We start from the raw sequence: 17,538 nt of genomic DNA on the forward strand, positions 1-17,538 counted from the left end.
GTATTTATTACAGAAAATGCGACATATGTCTTCATATGAATTTAGATGGATTCTGCTGCCCCTATTGGTCAGAACAAGTTTAATATGATGCACACTATTTGGTATCAAACCAATCATTCAAAATGAATATTATTTTAGGCCAAAGAATCCAAATGCTTGTTTTGTGGCGTTTCATCATTCAGAAGTGGATGTATCTTGAATCTGAATGCTATTACATACTGTTTGAATTCTGTGCAGCTTTGTATAAGGTTATTACTATTATTAATAGCTTACAATGGCTCAATAAGACACTACACAGACAACATTTACATAATGTTCCACAAAAATTTATTGTTGCAAATACAAGAGTCAAAAACATGGCAATACAGATCTTATCAGGGCTTTTTTTTTTTTTTTTAAACAAGTCAATCTGCCCCTTTTTTATATATAAAACATGGCCATTTTGAATATTTGTGCTACAGTAAAATCATGATCAAGTTTAAATAATATAAGATGAAGTACAGAGGTGGAGCGTGTGGTCTGCGTCGACAGACAGTATCATACAAAGATGGACAATTCAAGTTCAACCAAATATACATATAGATGACAGTACAAGTAATTGTCTGCATCAATACAGCAGAGAGAGACAATTACCGAACATGATAAATCTCTTTGGTTCATTCTGTGGTTAATTCTGCTCCTCGCGTATCATAAAACCCCATCATGTACACTTGAAGCAGATATAAGGCCACTTTAAGATTGAATACAGGAAGTGTCAAGATATGCATGTAGTTATAATTCACATAAAACTGTGTTAAAAACAGTTTTTTTATATAATGCCGTGTTAACACCTTAGCGACAGTAAAAAACTGCCGTTTAAACAAGGCCTTATGTAAAGTAATGAGACTAATCAGAAACGAGGATGAATGGAGGCTTGGTGTCACATTTGCATTTATGGAAAAAGTATGCATAGCATGCTGGATAAGACTGTGTATTCCTGTGGCATTTTCGCCTGAATCTGGAATACATTAGAAACACTAGTTTTTCTTTAAAGTATGAATATGAATGTTGAAGATTAAAAAGTGTGAGGTTGAGTTCAGGTAGGACTTTGCATAGAAAGACTGGCCTGAAAGTGTATTGTGCTTTGTTATTTGCTGAGCTGTAAAACATAATTGCAGATTATAGATGACCTGCCCTCTGAACTGTTTTAATCTCCCAAATAATGTCATTTTAAATGTAAAAAAATGCTAATAACAAAAAATAGAAAAGTAAAAAAGGAATATAAAATCTGTAAATTATTGCAAAATTCAAGCTCTGACTGAGACAAAGCTGGCTTCTGTTCAAACTGTTTAAGGTCCTCAAACCTTGTAGCAGAACCGCATATACTTTGTGCTGAGCAGAATTATGAGCTTTCGTGTCTGTTTTCAGGTCAGAAGGCGGAGTCTCCTGTCATATGAGCCGCTCGTGTGTGATTGGCAGGCATTGCTACACAACATGGAGGTTTGCCCTGGTCTGGTGGGGAAGGGATTATGGACCCCTGAGTTGTTCGAGTCTGCTGTAGACATCATCAGCCTGACTTAACTCTTCAAATACTGGGATGAGGTGAAGCAGCTCAGTGTCCTCTGAATCATCAAACCAGGACAGTACAGGAACCTGTTAAAGGCACAGAGGTTATTTATTATAAGCTACTACTTTACTGGCTTAAAGTAATATATAGTCATTTTGGGATAATATTAATCTGCTGGGTTTATGTATTTTAAAAGCATGAAGATAATTTTAGATGGTGGTACATCAATCATTTGTTACATATACTGTAGGGTCCAATAGTCTGCAATGAAAATATTCAAAATATAATTTTAATCAAAGACATTGTAAAATTTGTCAATATAATTTCAAATGTTCATCTTTTAAACATGTGTTAATATACGCATTACATTTGATAGACTATATATATATATAGAATATGCTTCTATAACACATAATAATACATACATTAGCATTCAAAAATTTGTAATCATTTAATTATCTTTTTTTTTTTTTTTAGTTTTTTATGCTTAGTGCTGCTATTTATGTTCAATAATGTCAAATATTATTACATTTACAAATAACTTTATTTAAATTTATTTTTAAATTTTTGCCATCACATCCTGTAATTACAGTACAGTAGCCATTACAAAACAAGAACAGCATTTATTTGAAACAGAAATATTTTGTAACATTGTCTTTTCTGTCATTTTTGATTAGTTTAATGCATCCTTGCTGACTAAAAAGTATTCACTTCTTTAAAAAAAAATTCAGTTCCCAAACTTTTGAATGGCAGTATATATGCATTTACTGTATATGTAGTCTCGCGTAGCCAGACTTTCAGACTGACGGTTTAGCCAACGTTCCGTGGGCGTGACGTCTGAGGCTACTGTATATTAGACTTTTGGACCACACTGTAGATATGTCAAATACAGCAAAAATAAACAGTTGTTAAAGGTTTAGTTCACCCAAAAATAAAAATTGTTTAATTAATTACTCACCCTCATGTCGTTCCAAACCCGCAAGACCTTCGTTCATCTTCGAAACACAAATCAAGATGCTTTTTATGAAAGCTTTCTGACCCTGCATACACAGCAACACAACTGATACGTTTAAGGCCCAGAAAGGTAATAAGGACATCATTACAATAGTCCATGTGACATCAGTGGTTCAACCTTAATTTTATGAAGCTAAGAGAATACTTTGTGCGCAAAGAAAACAAAAATAACAAATTTATTCAACAAATTCTTCTCTTCCATTTCAGTCTTCGATGCACATTCATGACAGTACCACAGCGCAGGGTTCTACGTCAGAACGCCAGCTCCTGCGTCAGCAGCATCACACACATGCGTTGTGGTACTGTCATGAACGCACAGCAGAGACTGACACGGAGGAGAAGAATTGTTGAATGAAGTCTGTTTTTTGTTTTTTTTTGCGTACAAAAAGTAGTCTCGTAGCCTTATAAAATTAAGGTTGAAACGCTGATGTTACTTGGACTATTTTAACGATGTCCTTACTACCTTTCTGGGCCTATGCAGTGTCTATGCAGGGTCAGAAAGCACTCGGATTTCATTAAAAGTATCTTAAATTGTGTTCCAAAGATGAACAAAAGTCTTACAAGTTTGGAACAACATGGCACTAACTAATAACAGAATTTTCATTTTTGGATGAACTAACCCTTTAAATAGCAAGAGAGAAAATTGAAAAGGCAGGCTTTAACAAAAAAGCTAAATAGCGGCAGGACAGTGAAACCCACAGCATTCTCGGGGTGGAAGATGTAGGAGGTAGGGGAGTTGTCCAGGATCAGGGTTTTGTGGAGCTCACGGCCGAGGCGACTCAGGTCTTTAACATAGCAGCCTTGATAGAAGACGCAAGATTCACGGAAGAGGCGTGTGCGGAACACGCCACACTGATCCAGCAGGTCAGTCACAGGGTCTGCATACTAACACAGCCATGAATGAGGACAAGGAGGGATGGGTTAAGGAAACTTTGTTACTGGAGAAGAAAATAAATCTAACACTACAGGAGCATAGCTCTATAACACTAACTGACCAGCACTAATGAGGAATTTCTATTTCCCGAAGCTCCCAATGAAATGTGATAAATGTCTTATTACCTTAGCAAGGCTGGCAGTGAACAGAACACATTCGAATAGTTCTCCCATCCTCTGGAGAAACTCATCCACGTATGGCCTCTTCAACACATACACCTAAAACACAGATGGGTTCGTTGTTGTTTATGTGACTAATGACTTTAATTCACCATTCAAATGCAGAGTCTTTAGAGTTGCAACATTCTGTAAATAAAGTGAATCACAAAATGCTCTGTAGGTCCATCTAGTGTTGTCGCTCGTAGCCTCCTCCTGAAACAAGTAATCAAGAACAGGCCGTACTAGTGGGAACTAACCTATCCTGGATTACTTGAACCAGGCAGAGGCCAAACACAGATTTTCTGTGAAAAGTTGACAAGAACCGGCTGTACTGCTTGTTGTTGTGTTCATCTCAAATTTTTTTTTTGAGTAAAATAAATGAATTAATGGGCAATCTTGTGATTGTGCGCTGTGATGTCACAATCTGAAGTGTTATTCTCTCATCAGTCCAGCAGATGGCGCTCACCATTCAATTTTAAATATACAACAACATCTCCACTCTCACCTCAGGCCCAAATCCTGCACAATTCGTGTCAGTGAGCACTGGCAGGGGATTACTGCTGTTTCTCACATACACAAACATTTATTAGATCTCACCTGGTGTGTGGTCCCCTCAATCTCCACAGGCACAATGAAATCTGCATTGCTTATTGGCTACAAAAACACAATGTGGATTCGGTTAAAAACACCAGTGGAGTGATAAACTGTTATTAACGCAGCTGTGCAATAATGCATGCAAATAATTATTGTTTACATACAATAATTACTGTACAGCTAATATTTCTTAGTTACACAGTATGACAAATTTACAATATCAATTAGTGTTAATAACCTGGGTGTACCTTAAAGGAGCTATGCACCAGTGTTTCATCCAGATCTATGACCACACAGATCTTTCCCTGGTCCTGAGAGGTCACTGCTGGCAGTAGACACTCTCCTGGTATCTACAGATAAGATGTAACGGATCAATATTTTTTATTTCCTAATCATGTGGGCTTTTAACTCAGTCAAACGGCCCAAAAAAAAACAGAAAAAAAATACATTGCATTGCCCCTTCATTGTCTGCAGGGCTCGCAAAATTTCTAAATCCCTGGTAGCCCTTCGGGCAGGTACTTTTCAGATTTTGGTAGCCCGAAAATTCATTTAACTAGCCCAAATAAAATAAAGACCATAAATGTCAATCAAAAACATTTTCAATACACAAATATCAACAAATATCAAGGAAAGAGTTTTATTTTACCATTTACAAGGTATCTGCAGAATTCTTAATTTAAGGTAAATTTAACATATTTAAAACTGTCTAAGGCCTTAAAAACTCTTCAGTTTAGTTGTATCAAATTTAAGGACCCGTGGGAGCAATGTTCCCTCTCATTTTTTTTTCTTGCTGAGCAAAACTTTTCTCTTTTGGGCGGACATTTCGGGCACCTGAGCAAAAGCATTCTTTATACCAGACCTGTACAGCATGCACACAAAAAAGTGTGTAACTTTTAACTTTAATGTGCTATTTATATTTGATTTGACCCTTGATGTAACTAAATGATGTACATTTTAGGTTACCTGAGAAAACATTTTTACTGTACAATACACTGCAGTTCAAAAGTTTCTTATGCTCATCAAGGCTGTATCTATTTGATAAAAAATACTGAATATTATTTCACAAAATAATATTGTGAAATATTATTGCAATTTAAAATAAATGTTTTCTATTTTTAATATACTTTAAAATTGTATTAATTCCTGTGAAGCAAAGCAGTATTTTCAGAGTCACATGATCCTTTAGAAGTCATTCTAATACGCCGATTTTTAATCAATGTTGGAAACAGTCGTACTGATTTTTTATTTTATTTTTTATACTGTATTTTTTTGGGACCTGTGATATTTTTAAAATACAAAAAGTTCAAAAGAACAGTGTTTAGTCAAAATAGAGATTTTGTGTTACAATATAAACTATTCAAAACTATTCAAAAAAGGGGTCAGAATTTTTTTTCTTTCTTTTTTAAAGATACTTTAAAAAAGTTTAAAGAAAGTTAAATAAACTTTATTCAGCAAGGATGTGTTAAATGGATAAAATTGATAGTAAAGACTTCTATTGTTAGAAAATATTTCTATTTTGAATAAATGCTGTTCTTTTAAACTTTTTATTAATCAAAGAATCAAAGAAAAAAGAAACACAGGTTCCATATAAATATGAAGCAGCACAACAGTTTCAGCGCTGATAATAAATCAGAATATTAGAATGATTTCTGAAGGATCATGGGACACTGAAGACTGGATTAATGATGCTGAAAATTCAGCTTTGATCACAGCAATCAATGCTATTTTAAAGTATAGGTATTAAAATAGGAAACCAATATTAGAAATTGCAATAATATTTCACTATATCAAAGTTTTTTCTGTATTTTTTAAATGAATACAGCCCATCTTTGCCCATCCTCCGTTATTTCCAGCACTTAATCAAGCCACTCTTCTTTAATACATGAGGACGTTTTATTTCACATGTCATTGCGTTTGCGTTGTCTCTCGTGTTGAGTGCACCACAACCATTGAAGTATTCAGTTTCTACAGCGACTCATTTGGTGCATATCGTTCTCTTTCTATGAAACCTGTAAACCGTCACCGGTTCTAACTCAGCTCGGTTTGCCGGAGTATTGCTATTATTTCCCTTTTACTGGCGGCATTCAATCAAATGGCTTCCCAACTAATTTTTTTGTGTGCGAGGCACATTATTTCTTCTGCGCGCGCTCAGCTTAGAGGGAACACTGCGTGGGAGCCCTGTATTTAAGGTAGCCCGTCGGGCAGGGCAGTGATACATTTTGGTAGCCCAACTCGAAAACACAATAGCCCCGGGACGTCGGGCTAGCGATTTTGCGAGCCCTGGTCTGAACAGTACATTTAATTTTAGATTATAATACATAATTATAATAATTTTATAGGGAAAATTTGAATTTTTAGTAGCCACACACACTTCAAATAATAATATTAAAATAGTTATTTTATATATATAATATGTAATTTTGTTTATTAATAAAAGAGTTTGACAATGTACAGTTTTTTGGGCGAAATGACAATTTAATGATGGGCAGTTACTTCTAGTGAATCCTTAAAATGTTTCTTTATTTGTTTCCTGTTTCAATGATACAAAATAAACTAGAACAAAAAAGTGACACAGTGTTGATTAATGGTTACTATAATACTCTGGCAATGGTCCCATTGTCCTCAGGCGCTAGCAAAGCATCATGGGTAGGTGATGTTGGCAGTTGGGCATCTTGAGCGCGAAGGCAACAGATGAGCTTTTTGAAGATATTCCTACTCCCAGGTTTCTGAGGCGAGCTTTTATTCACCTGATCTGTTTGAACACAATAAAGCAATTTTTTCAAATGCACAATTTGCATATATTAGTCCCGCTGATAATTGTATTGCATAAACATAGCACAAAAAGGCTCATGTTGCGTGGTTTATAAACAATCCCACTTGAATCCCACTAAGTGCTACTGTCAAACCCCACCCAGAGCGCATTAGTAAATGTTAATAAATATTTTCAAATGAACCACTTTAGTCTCCAATAGATGACGAACAGAAACTTAAATTCACGTTTGTTAGTCAGCTCGATAAATCTGCATCAAATGCACCACTGAGGCTTGACAGAGCTCTTAAATAATTCAGAGCACTGGAATGAAATGTATGTTTTCGGCAGTAAATACGGCGCCTATCAACATCAAAATGACCAAATGCTCAGCCGCCCCTCTCCAGAGATGGCACACGTTGCAAAGAAACAGAAAATCTGTTTTAAATGAGACTGCTGGCCATGGCTGGTATATGTTATATAATCTCAGAGGGCGGGAAAGCCCACACATTTCAGCTGTACCTTCGGAGCAAAACATACACACACTCTAACGCACTCACACACGGCTCCAGCCATTTCATCACAGGAGAGTCTGGTAGAAACAAGACCAAGAAGTCTTGTAGCCACAGAAATAAGAGCTATGTTTTGTAACACGACATCCGTAGCAGGCTTTGTTGTGCATTGCCGAGGGGCTCCTTGCATATTTAGGGGGCTTCTGCATATTTTTGCTTGCAAATATCTGCATGTAAGTGAAACATGATTTTGTTCAGACATGCCTGTTCAGATTCCCAAGAAGAAAAAAAATGGACACAAAAGCTCTCGCAGCATGAAAGTGCGCCATGCAATGATTAGAATCTGTTTTTTATTGCTATGGTGATGTAACTTCAGTACAACTCATTTTTCTCAGCTAAAGGAATTGACCGTGATGATGAGCAGGGGCTGATCCCAGGCATCTTTTCCCCCTCCCGTTTCCTATGGGAGCTTATGCAGCCATAGGAATCATCTTATGTAACATACGAGCAGCATGTACAGCAGAGGGAGGATGAGAGAAAATGGCCTCCTTCGTCATCATTTACTCTGTGCTGTATTTGCCCATCTGTACACTCACTGATAACGCCCTGCTTAACAAAAAGACTCAGGAAATGGAGTACAAGGAACATGTATCCATGAATTCAAATGCACTTTCTTGAAAACATTTTCACACGAGGATGGAGCGATACTGCCGAGCATTTAGAGTGGATTGGAAAGGGTGTTTTGTTAAGGACCGTCAAAGGTTCTGCTAGAAGCTTTTAAGTGGTCAGGGTTTCTAGCTATTACTCTTCTGCTCAGACCTAATCTAATGAGATTGTGTGTGCTTTTTAATCAATTTACCAAAAAACAGTTTAACTGCTGAATAAAAGAAACCGTATAATTTCATCCTCAGTGAATTGTCATCTATTTTCCTAGATTATAAAGATCTCCAAGGTGAATTAAATGGCAAGCACGGATTTGAGTTTCAAGGGATTGTGTGTAACTGGAGTCTAAGGAATCTGTTAAGAAAACAACAAGGTCTCATTATTTTTTCAAGGTATTATTTTTTTTCTCAGTTGTATTCAATGTATCTAATAGGTGAATATCAGAAAACACTGGTATAACAGCAGCAATATTTTCCTAGACAAAATGTCTTCGATTTGCTCAAACCAGTTTTACACGTATCGTATTCTCAATACATATGGAAGCTATTTTTCAGGCATTCAGATTGCTGTCTGAGCGCTAATCTAAACACAATTCTAATGCTTTCAAGTATATCAAAATTGTGTATGTAATTAAAAAGAAAATACTTAAATAGCAGATGAAATTTAGCTCTGTAGCTAATTCTGGGGCAGTTTTTGTCTGTTGTCCCTGTCAAATAAAGAATCAAATAATGAAAATGCACTAACCTCTTGAAGCACATATATAGTGACTTAATAGTGATCAACACACCTGATATTTTTTTTATCTGCTGATTTTCAGATTATCTGCTACCCGAGTGCATATTTTGTGTTTTCAAATATTTAATATATAACTGCAATTTCATTTGCTATCATTCATTTGCGTTATGTACTGTGTATATATATTAGCTTTATATCAGCCTCAGTTGCTGAAAAACATCCATACTGGATAACCTTTATATTTAAACGAAGCATTGCTTTTATTGCCTTTCTTTATGAATTGCATTGTGATGTTATGATGTTCAAAACTTCACATAAACATTGCAAACATTCTTAGCATTTGGTATCTGGTTTAGAGGTCAATGACATGACTTGTACAGATCTATTAAATTACTTAAAAACACTTTAAGAAAATGACTTGAATATGGCTTCTATAATATTTTCAGATGCTGAATTAACATTATTTTGATATTTTATTGTGAAGGTTAAGATACAAAAAAAGTCTACATAGTGTAGCTGTCTAGAGAAAGTAAAAAAAGAATATAATTTCATTAAAAGGATTAAATTCTTGAAAAATGAATTGGTAGTAAAAGTAATTGTAAATAAATATTTGTTATTGTTTCTTAAAAATAATATTAATAATATTTGAAAAACTGCTGACGAACAAATCAAAGTCAGTGTGGCATAACAACAAGCAGGAAGCCATTTTGTTGTCATGTCACGATACAGAGGGCCCTTTTAGACCCTGACAAGTGTGAATTATAGCCATTTAGTTTGTTAAAAAAATACATTATATATGTATATTTATGACTCAAAAATTCCTTATATTTTTTACCTTAAAAAACAAGTTTTTGAATTGAGTACACTATAAAGAAACTATTTCAGTTTACTGGGTTACACCGCTTGATAGTTTCAGAGTTACTGAGTCTGAATATTTGCATAAAATTATTTTCAAACCATCATTAATACAAAGTTTATGTCTTAGAAGCTAATCAGCACATATGATTTAAACTATACTGGTAAATTGATTTAACCTATTAATATTATTGTCTTACACAGCCTACATATATGCACATCCCAAACACCATCATTTCTGAGAGTCTTTGCTGTTATAGCCACAAACTAAAAAGTCCCACTGCACACTTTATGCCAGAGAAGCACAATCTGAGTTCAAGGGGTCTTCAAGGAAATTGGTTTGGCTATTTTCCCAACACTATGGCTGCTCGTAATTCACTAATCCAGAGATCGTAAACATCTGAAATAATACCCTAATTGACATCAGTGAAGCACGGTCCTGGTAGAACCACCGGTGTTTATATAGTCTTTGCGTCAGATCTATAATAAGCGCGTATATTTACAAGAGTCACGATAAACACTGCTACGAACCGCGCGTCAAAACAGTGAGCAGATAGACTCGCCCGCCAGGTAGTAAGTAAGGGGTTACAAAATGGTTACTATGTAATTTTCCGCATAACACCGTGGCCTTTCCTCGTTAAACGTCTAGATAAGGCCTTCATTAACCGTTAAGCGTCGCGCGGCAGATGGAGGGCGTGTGCTGAGGGGCGTGTTGTTCATTCCTGCGCGGCACCTTGCGCTCTCCATTAGCCCGATGTTTTTCTACATTTCAACTCGATGTTTTGTGTACTTTTACTTCGGTAGGGGTGTGAGATGTGCTAGTGTAGGTAAGCCGGTAAGTAGGTAAGGTTAAAACAACATGTCATTCAAATTATCCATTAACCAAACGATGAAACGACGTCGACAAAAGAGGAAACAACATGCAACACGAATTAACTTGGTCGGTTTGGTTATATATTTAAATAATGTCCAAACATCAGAATCACATTTATTGTGTGAAGGAACAATACATAATAAAATACATATTTTATTAATATACACTAAGGAGCCCAAATAAAAAGAAGAAAAAACATTATGAAATTCTTTAAAAAAAACATATTACGTAAACATTCAGCAATGCCTTACTGCAACAGCAAAGCATGTACATGGTAAAATAAGTTATTATTCGTTATTAAACCATATACAAAACATGTCGCCGTGCGGAGCGGAATTCGTTAAGTTCAAACGGTTTAACGAATTCCGCTCACGACCGTGACATGTCAGTCAGCTCGATTTGACAAATAACTGTCACAGCGCGAGCGTCGAACACGTTCGAATCGCGCATCGAACAGCGCGACGCGATAACGCCAGACAGAGAATATGTGACCAGAAAGAGTTGACATCGCCGTTAGCATGTGAGTGCGTTGCCTACCTGTTTTCGAAGACAACCGAGAATCCTCTCTCTGCACTTGAGTGATGATAGAACTTTCCATCTAACAAACGCACAGCCCTCAACGTCCAACCGACCTTTTCCAGCGACAAACAGTCGGTCCGCATTTAGTGGCATTAAAAGCTAGCGAGGCTTGAAATGAATAATTTCCGTTCGCGCAAAAATATCTCAAACCTACGGCGACAAAATATTTTGATATTTTTTTATTCCCGCCTTCTATTATCTTCCACATGGGAGGGGCATGACACTTTGTTTTGTTTTCTCTTATCTGCTATTTTCTAGGCTTCTCGTCTCGGTTTACTTCATCGCTTGAATATTTATCCATAGCCCCCTCGAGTCTAGGTAAAGCCCTCACTTTTTCTCCAACAACATGGAGAATCCAGGCAAAAGAAGAAAACAACCGAGGACATGGGGCAAGGACGGTTTCAAGTCCCCCTTACTACAGATAAACAACCCCGTAGCTGGGCTATATCCAAAATAGTATTTTAAAAAAAGACACGACCAATTGGCTCAGAAGTCAAATTTAAGAAGATAAGACGCGAAAGTAGACGATAATTTACGATTTTTATGTTTTTCCGCGTATTGTTTTGCTTTGGACGGACTCGTAAGGGCGCCTTGAAACAGCTGGTCGTGTCGGATTGGATCTGCAGGAAGTGGGAGTAGCTGAAGCATTCTTCTGTTCTGCACACTCCACACCGAAAACATTCCAGTGCTGGTTTTGTCGCAAATCAGTAGTCAGAAGCGGTCGTATTAAATCTAAATTGCAGTGGCGGAATGCTAATTTAATAATGAGTAAATTGCAAAGGAAATGAGTAATGCGATTGAACGGGTAATATCTGAAAAAATCTCAGGTTTTAAAAATGCATCACGCCTAATCCACCTAATCATTTTTCTACTGATCCTCCTCAACGTCATTGTAGTTGTGATGATAAAGTGGATTAATTAAGGCTATGTATTTATCCATTCAAAATATCTGTTTGTGTTATTGCAGAATTCAAGTAACCTGCGGATTCTGTGCCAAAAAAGGTAATTTAATCAAACATAAAAAATAGTCCAAAATTATATAAAAAATAATAATAATAAATAAATAAACTAGAGCACAATCAAGTTATTAAATTATTATTCAAAGTCGTTTATGTATATTTATTGAGTGCTAAATGTTGTATTTTATTTGCTCAAATTAATGCAAGTTTAATGTAAAATACTTGGAGTATGACATCACTAAAATCGATTAATTAATTAGGTCATTAAACTTTAACCTAATTAAAAATGAACAAAAATAATCAAACTTCATGAACCATGTTATAAGAACTTGTTTGCTTTGATAATATTTCATGTCATGATATGAAACGGTCAGAAAAAGCATCATTGTAAAACTGCAGTGGACAGCTGTGTGAAAAAATATATATGCATAATTTCTGAATGATGAAAACTTAATTGCCCTGTACATGCCTTCCACAACCCAGGTAGGTGTTAATTTAATGATTGAATTAATTATTGTTTAGCATCCAATTTGTTTGCAAACAATGAGAATGACAGCTGTGCTCCTTCAGTCTATTTTTCTACATTCTGTGTTTCTATCCCATTTTTTATTTATTTTAATCATAGGAACAAAGGTAGAGGATGGTAAATGTAAGTGATAAAAGGATAACAGGCATAGTTTTTTCGAGTCTGAGGTCTGAGTAGCTGTTGGCCAGAACTCCTATGTTGGAGTTCTATTCCTGACTATTCCCAAATGGGACCAATTCTATACCACAAAACCAAGACATAAACAAGAATGGTACCTCTGTTTACATTCCTAGTTTTAGAAATGTGGAAGTTGTGCAGATGTCAGATATGTGACAAAAAATAAGTGTAAGTGGGAGAGCTCCAAAACATGTTCTGCTTTTTTTTTCTTTTCTGTTTTTTGCAACTCTGCAGCGGAAGGCAAGAAATCACAAAAAAAAAACATTCTGTTTACAATGCATTATAATATCAAACCATACTATTTCAAACATTTTTTGTTGTTGTTGTTGTTTAAAAGAAGATAATAAAACATTAAAATATGCTTTTATGGTAAAATAATAAATTCTGCTTCATAAATAGCAACATAATTAGCTTTTTTTATAACTATAATTTTCAGCCAGTCTAAATGAAAGCTTTGGTCACACTTTAGTTTGGGAACTCATTGTCACATAACTATTAACTACGAATCCTAATTTGCTGCTTATTTTTATTAATAGTTAGTAAGGTATTGCTGAGTTAAGTTTAGGTATGGGGTAGGATTAAGGGCTTTAAATATGGTCATGCAGAATAAGGCATCAATATGTGCTTTATAAGTACTAATTAAACAGCCAGTATGCTAATATGCCAATAAGCATGCTAATAAGTTAAGAGCAAGAACTATAAACTAGTGTTACCAAAGCTTTTGTTACAGAAGCTTTAACACCTCTTCCTTGCTGTACTGTGCCCCTTGTTTATCCAGTTGACTAAACATTCCATAGAGGTCAAAACTGAGAGATGAAAAGACATTGTTAATGAAGCTTTATCTTGATTTACACAAGTCGAGTTGAGAGCGCTCTGTATCCACCATCTGATCTGGATACGGACCGGATCGGGTGGCTACGGTGACTGGGGATATTTTTCCCTGGGCTCATCCAGGTGTCCGGCCTCTGCTGACGATCAGGGCCACATAAATCATCTCCCGGCGCCGATCCACCACCAGACACGGACTGAGAAACAGAATAGAAACAGACAAATATTAGCGTAGATGCCATTCTCCTGATGATGTAACAAGTACATCATGTGTTATGGGGAGTGTTCCCGGTTCTGGTTGATCTAATTAATGCAGCCTAACAATCCTTTAACGGATTTGAATAATAGAAGTGTATTAGTGTGTTATGTGTAAGCCAGGTTAAAGAAATGTGTCTTTAATCTAGATTTAAACTGACAGAGTGTGTCTGCTTCCCGAACAGTATTAGGTAGATTGTTCCAGAGTTTGGGTGCTAAATAGGAAAAGGATCTGCCGCCCGCAGTCAATTTTGATATTCTAGGTATTATCAAATGGCCAGAGTTTTGAGAACGCAGCAGACGTGGAGGACTATAATGTGATAAGAGCTTGCTCAAGTACTGAGGAGCTAAGCCATTCAGGGCTTTATAAGTAATTAACAAGATTTTAAAATCTATACGATGTTTGATGGGGAGCCAATGCAGTGTTGACAGAACCGGGCTAATATGGTCGTACTTCCTGGTTCTTGTAAGGACTCTCGCTGCTGCATTTTGGACCAGCTGTAATTTGTTGATCCAGCGTGCAGAACAACCACCCAATAAAGCATTACAATAGTCTAACCTTGAGGTCATAAACGCATGAATTAGTATTTCTGCATTTGACGTTGAGAGCATAGGTCGCAATTTAGATATGTTTTTGAGATGGAAAAACGCAGTTTTACAGATGCTAGAAACATGGCTTTCAAATGAAAGATTGCTATCAAACAGCACACCTAGGTTCCTAACTGATGAAGAAGAATTGACAGAGCACTCGTCAAGTGTTAGATAGTGTTCTAGGTTATTACATGTGGGGTTTTTAGGTCTGATAATTAACACCTCTGTTTTTTCAGAATTTAGCAGTAAGAATTTACTCGTCATCCAGTTTTTTATATCGACTATGCATTCCGTTAGTTTCTCAATTTGGTGTGTTTCACTGGGCCGCGAAGAAATATAGAGCTGAGTATCATCAGCATAACAGTGAAAACTAACACCATGTCTCCTGATAATATCTCCCAAGGGTAACATGTAAAGCGTCAAAAGTAACGGCCCTAGTACTGAGCCTTGAGGTACTCCGTACTGCACTCGTGATCGATATGATATCTCTTCATTCACTGCTACGAACTGATGGCGTTCAGATAAGTACGATTTGAACCATGCTAATGCACTTCCATTAATGCCAACAAAGTGTTCTAGTCTATTTAAAAGAATGTTGTGGTCGATAGTGTCGAACGCAGCGCTAAGATCCAGTAGAACTAATAAAGAGATACAACCACGATCAGATGATAGAAGCAGGTCATTTGTAACTCTAATGAGAGCAGTCTCAGTACTATGATACGGTCTAAATCCTGACTGGAATTCCTCACAAATACTATTTTTCTCTAAGAAGGAATATAATTGCGAGGATTTTACCTTTTCTAGTATCTTTGACAGAAAAGGGAGATTTGAGATCGCTCTGTAATTAACAAAATCTTTGGGGTCAAGTTGTGGTTTTTTAATGAGAGGCTTAATAACAGCCAATTTGAAGGTTTTGGGGACATATCCTAATGACAGTGATGAATTAATAATAGCCAAAAGAGGATCTATGACTTCTGGAAGCAGCTCTTTTAGTAGTTTAGATGGAATAGGGTCTAACATACATGTTGTTGGTTTAAATTATTTCACAAATTTATACAATTCTTCCTCTCCTATAGTAGAGAATGAGTGAAATGGTTCCTCAGGGGATCTATAGTGCACTATCTGATGCGATATTGTAGCTGACGGCTGCATGGTTACAATTTTATCTCTGATAGAATCGATCTTGGAAGTAAAGTAGTTCATAAAGTCATTACTGCTGTGCTTTTGGGAAATGCCAACACCTGTTGATGCTTTATTTTTCGTTAATTTAGTGACTGTATTGAATAAATACTGGGGGTTATGTTTGTTTTCTTCTAGAAGAGACGAAAAGTAATCAGATCTAGCAGTTTTTAATGCTTTTCTGTAGGATAGGGTATTTTCCCGCCAGGCTATATGAAATACCTCTAGTTTTGTTTTCCTCCATCTGCGCTCCATTTTCCGGGCTGCACTCTTTAAGGTGCGAGTTTGCTCATTATACCATGGAGTCGGACTGTTTTCTTTGATCTTCCTTAAGCGTAAAGGAGCAACTGTATCTAAAGTGCTAGAAAAGAGAGAGTCCATATTTCTGTTACATCATCAAGTTTTTTTTGCGCTGTTGGATATGCTGAGGAATTGAGATAAATCAGGAAGATTACTTACAAAGCAGTCTTTTGTGGTAGAGGTGATGGTTCTACCATACTTGTAACAAGGTGTAGAATTTACAGTTTTAGCTATATGGAGTTTACACAAGACTAGATAATGATCTGAGATATCATCGCTTTGCTGCAGAATTTCAACGCCACTAACATCAATTCCATGTGACAGTATTAAATCTAGAGTATGATTTCGACAATGAGTAGGTCCGGAAACGTGTTGTCTAACCCCAATAGAGTTCAGAATGTCTATGAATGCTGATCCTAATGCATCTTTTTCATTATCGACATGGATATTAAAATCGCCAACAATTAAGACTTTATCTGCAGCCAGAACTAAACTACTATAAATTGTAGCAACACCTCCCCCTTTACCTTTCGGATGTGGCTCATTTTTATAGCAGTAATCTTGGGGGGTGGACTCATTTAAAGTAATGTATTCATCTGGTTTTAGCCATGTTTCTGTCAAACAGAGCAAATCTAGATTATTATCATTGATCAATTTAAATGTATCATTGTCATTTAAATTTACAATACATAAAGAGCAAAAGATTGTGCAAAGACTCTAACAGAACCAGTATTTGGCTCTTAAAGGAATAGTTCACCCAAAAATATAAAAGTTTGTTGAAAATGTACTCACCCTCAGCTCATCCAAGATGTAGATGATTTTGTTTCTTCTTCTGAACAGATTTGGAGAAATTTAATATTACATCACTTGCTCACCAATGGATCCTCTGCAGTGAATGGTGCTGTCAGAATAAGAGACCAAACAGCTGATAATCAGGAGAGAAATATGCACAGGTCAAGCATTGTTTAAAAGGGGAAAAAAAAAATTTAACCTCAAAGATCCACGACAGTGCATCAGGCTTACCATTCTTAGAGCTCGGGCGATAAGAAATGGTAAACCTGAAACGCCCCAAAAAATAATGCCCAGCGAGCCTGTCTGGAATTTATTCTTTTAGCAGTGTGGATATACTCCAGATTTTTATGGTCAGTCCAAACGATAAACGGAAACCCCGCGCCCTCTAACCAGTGACCCCACTCCTCCAGCGCCAGCTTGACAGCTAGTAACTCCCTATTCCCGATGTCGTAGTTCCATTCCGTGGGGGTTAAACGATGAGAGAAAGAGGGATGTATTCTCTCGTCTGAAGGTGATCTCTCTGAGACAAAATTGCCCCAACCCCCACCTCGGACGCATCCACCTCCACAATGAACTGCCGAGATGGGTCAAGGGTCGTTAAAATGGGAGCCGAAATAAACTGACTCTTCAAACTCTCAAATGCCGCTTGGGCCTGCGACGAGCAACAGAATTGTTTCTTAGTGGAGGTGAGATCCGTCAGAGGAAGGGCGACCTGACT

The 17,538-nt window shown here is 36.6% G+C and overlaps 1 protein-coding gene across 4 annotated transcripts; it reads right to left on the bottom strand.

Moving 5' to 3' along the window:
* Nucleotides 1-310: 310 nt before the first annotated feature.
* On the bottom strand, nt 311-12,238 carry LOC306861040 (carboxy-terminal domain RNA polymerase II polypeptide A small phosphatase 2-like). 4 transcript variants are annotated; one of them, XR_013783443.1, is made up of 8 exons: nt 11,172-12,238; nt 6,847-6,998; nt 4,495-4,596; nt 4,250-4,306; nt 3,620-3,712; nt 3,260-3,445; nt 2,315-2,417; nt 311-1,632 (listed from the first exon to the last, which is right to left on the bottom strand). XR_013783443.1 is itself a non-coding variant. In XM_079403102.1 (8 exons), the coding sequence occupies exons 1-7, from the start codon at nt 11,230-11,232 to the stop codon at nt 2,344-2,346; spliced, it is 804 nt and encodes a 267-aa protein (XP_079259228.1). In that variant the 5' UTR covers nt 11,233-12,238; the 3' UTR covers nt 311-1,632; nt 2,315-2,343. The 4 variants fall into 4 exon arrangements, 3 of the variants coding, with proteins under 3 accessions (XP_079259228.1, XP_079259229.1, XP_079259230.1); XM_079403102.1 differs by having other exon boundaries at nt 3,181-3,445; XM_079403103.1 differs by lacking the exon at nt 2,315-2,417.
* Nucleotides 12,239-17,538: the final 5,300 nt, after the last annotated feature.

This window comes from Barbus barbus (genome assembly GCF_936440315.1).
Source record: "Barbus barbus genome assembly, chromosome: 41".
NCBI lineage: Eukaryota > Metazoa > Chordata > Actinopteri > Cypriniformes > Cyprinidae > Barbus > Barbus barbus.

Excerpts from the sequence above, each read along its gene's own strand:
- LOC306861040 (XM_079403102.1), bottom strand. The coding sequence starts at position 11,232 with ATGGAAAGTTCTATCATCACTCAAGTGCAGAGAGAGGATTCTCGGTTG. Across the intron at positions 3,713-4,249 it reads TTGAGGGGACCACACACCAG|GTGTATGTGTTGAAGAGGCC; the intron begins GTGAGATCTAAT and ends TCTGTGTTTTAG. Across the intron at positions 3,446-3,619 it reads TCACTGCCAGCCTTGCTAAG|TATGCAGACCCTGTGACTGA; the intron begins GTAATAAGACAT and ends TGGCTGTGTTAG.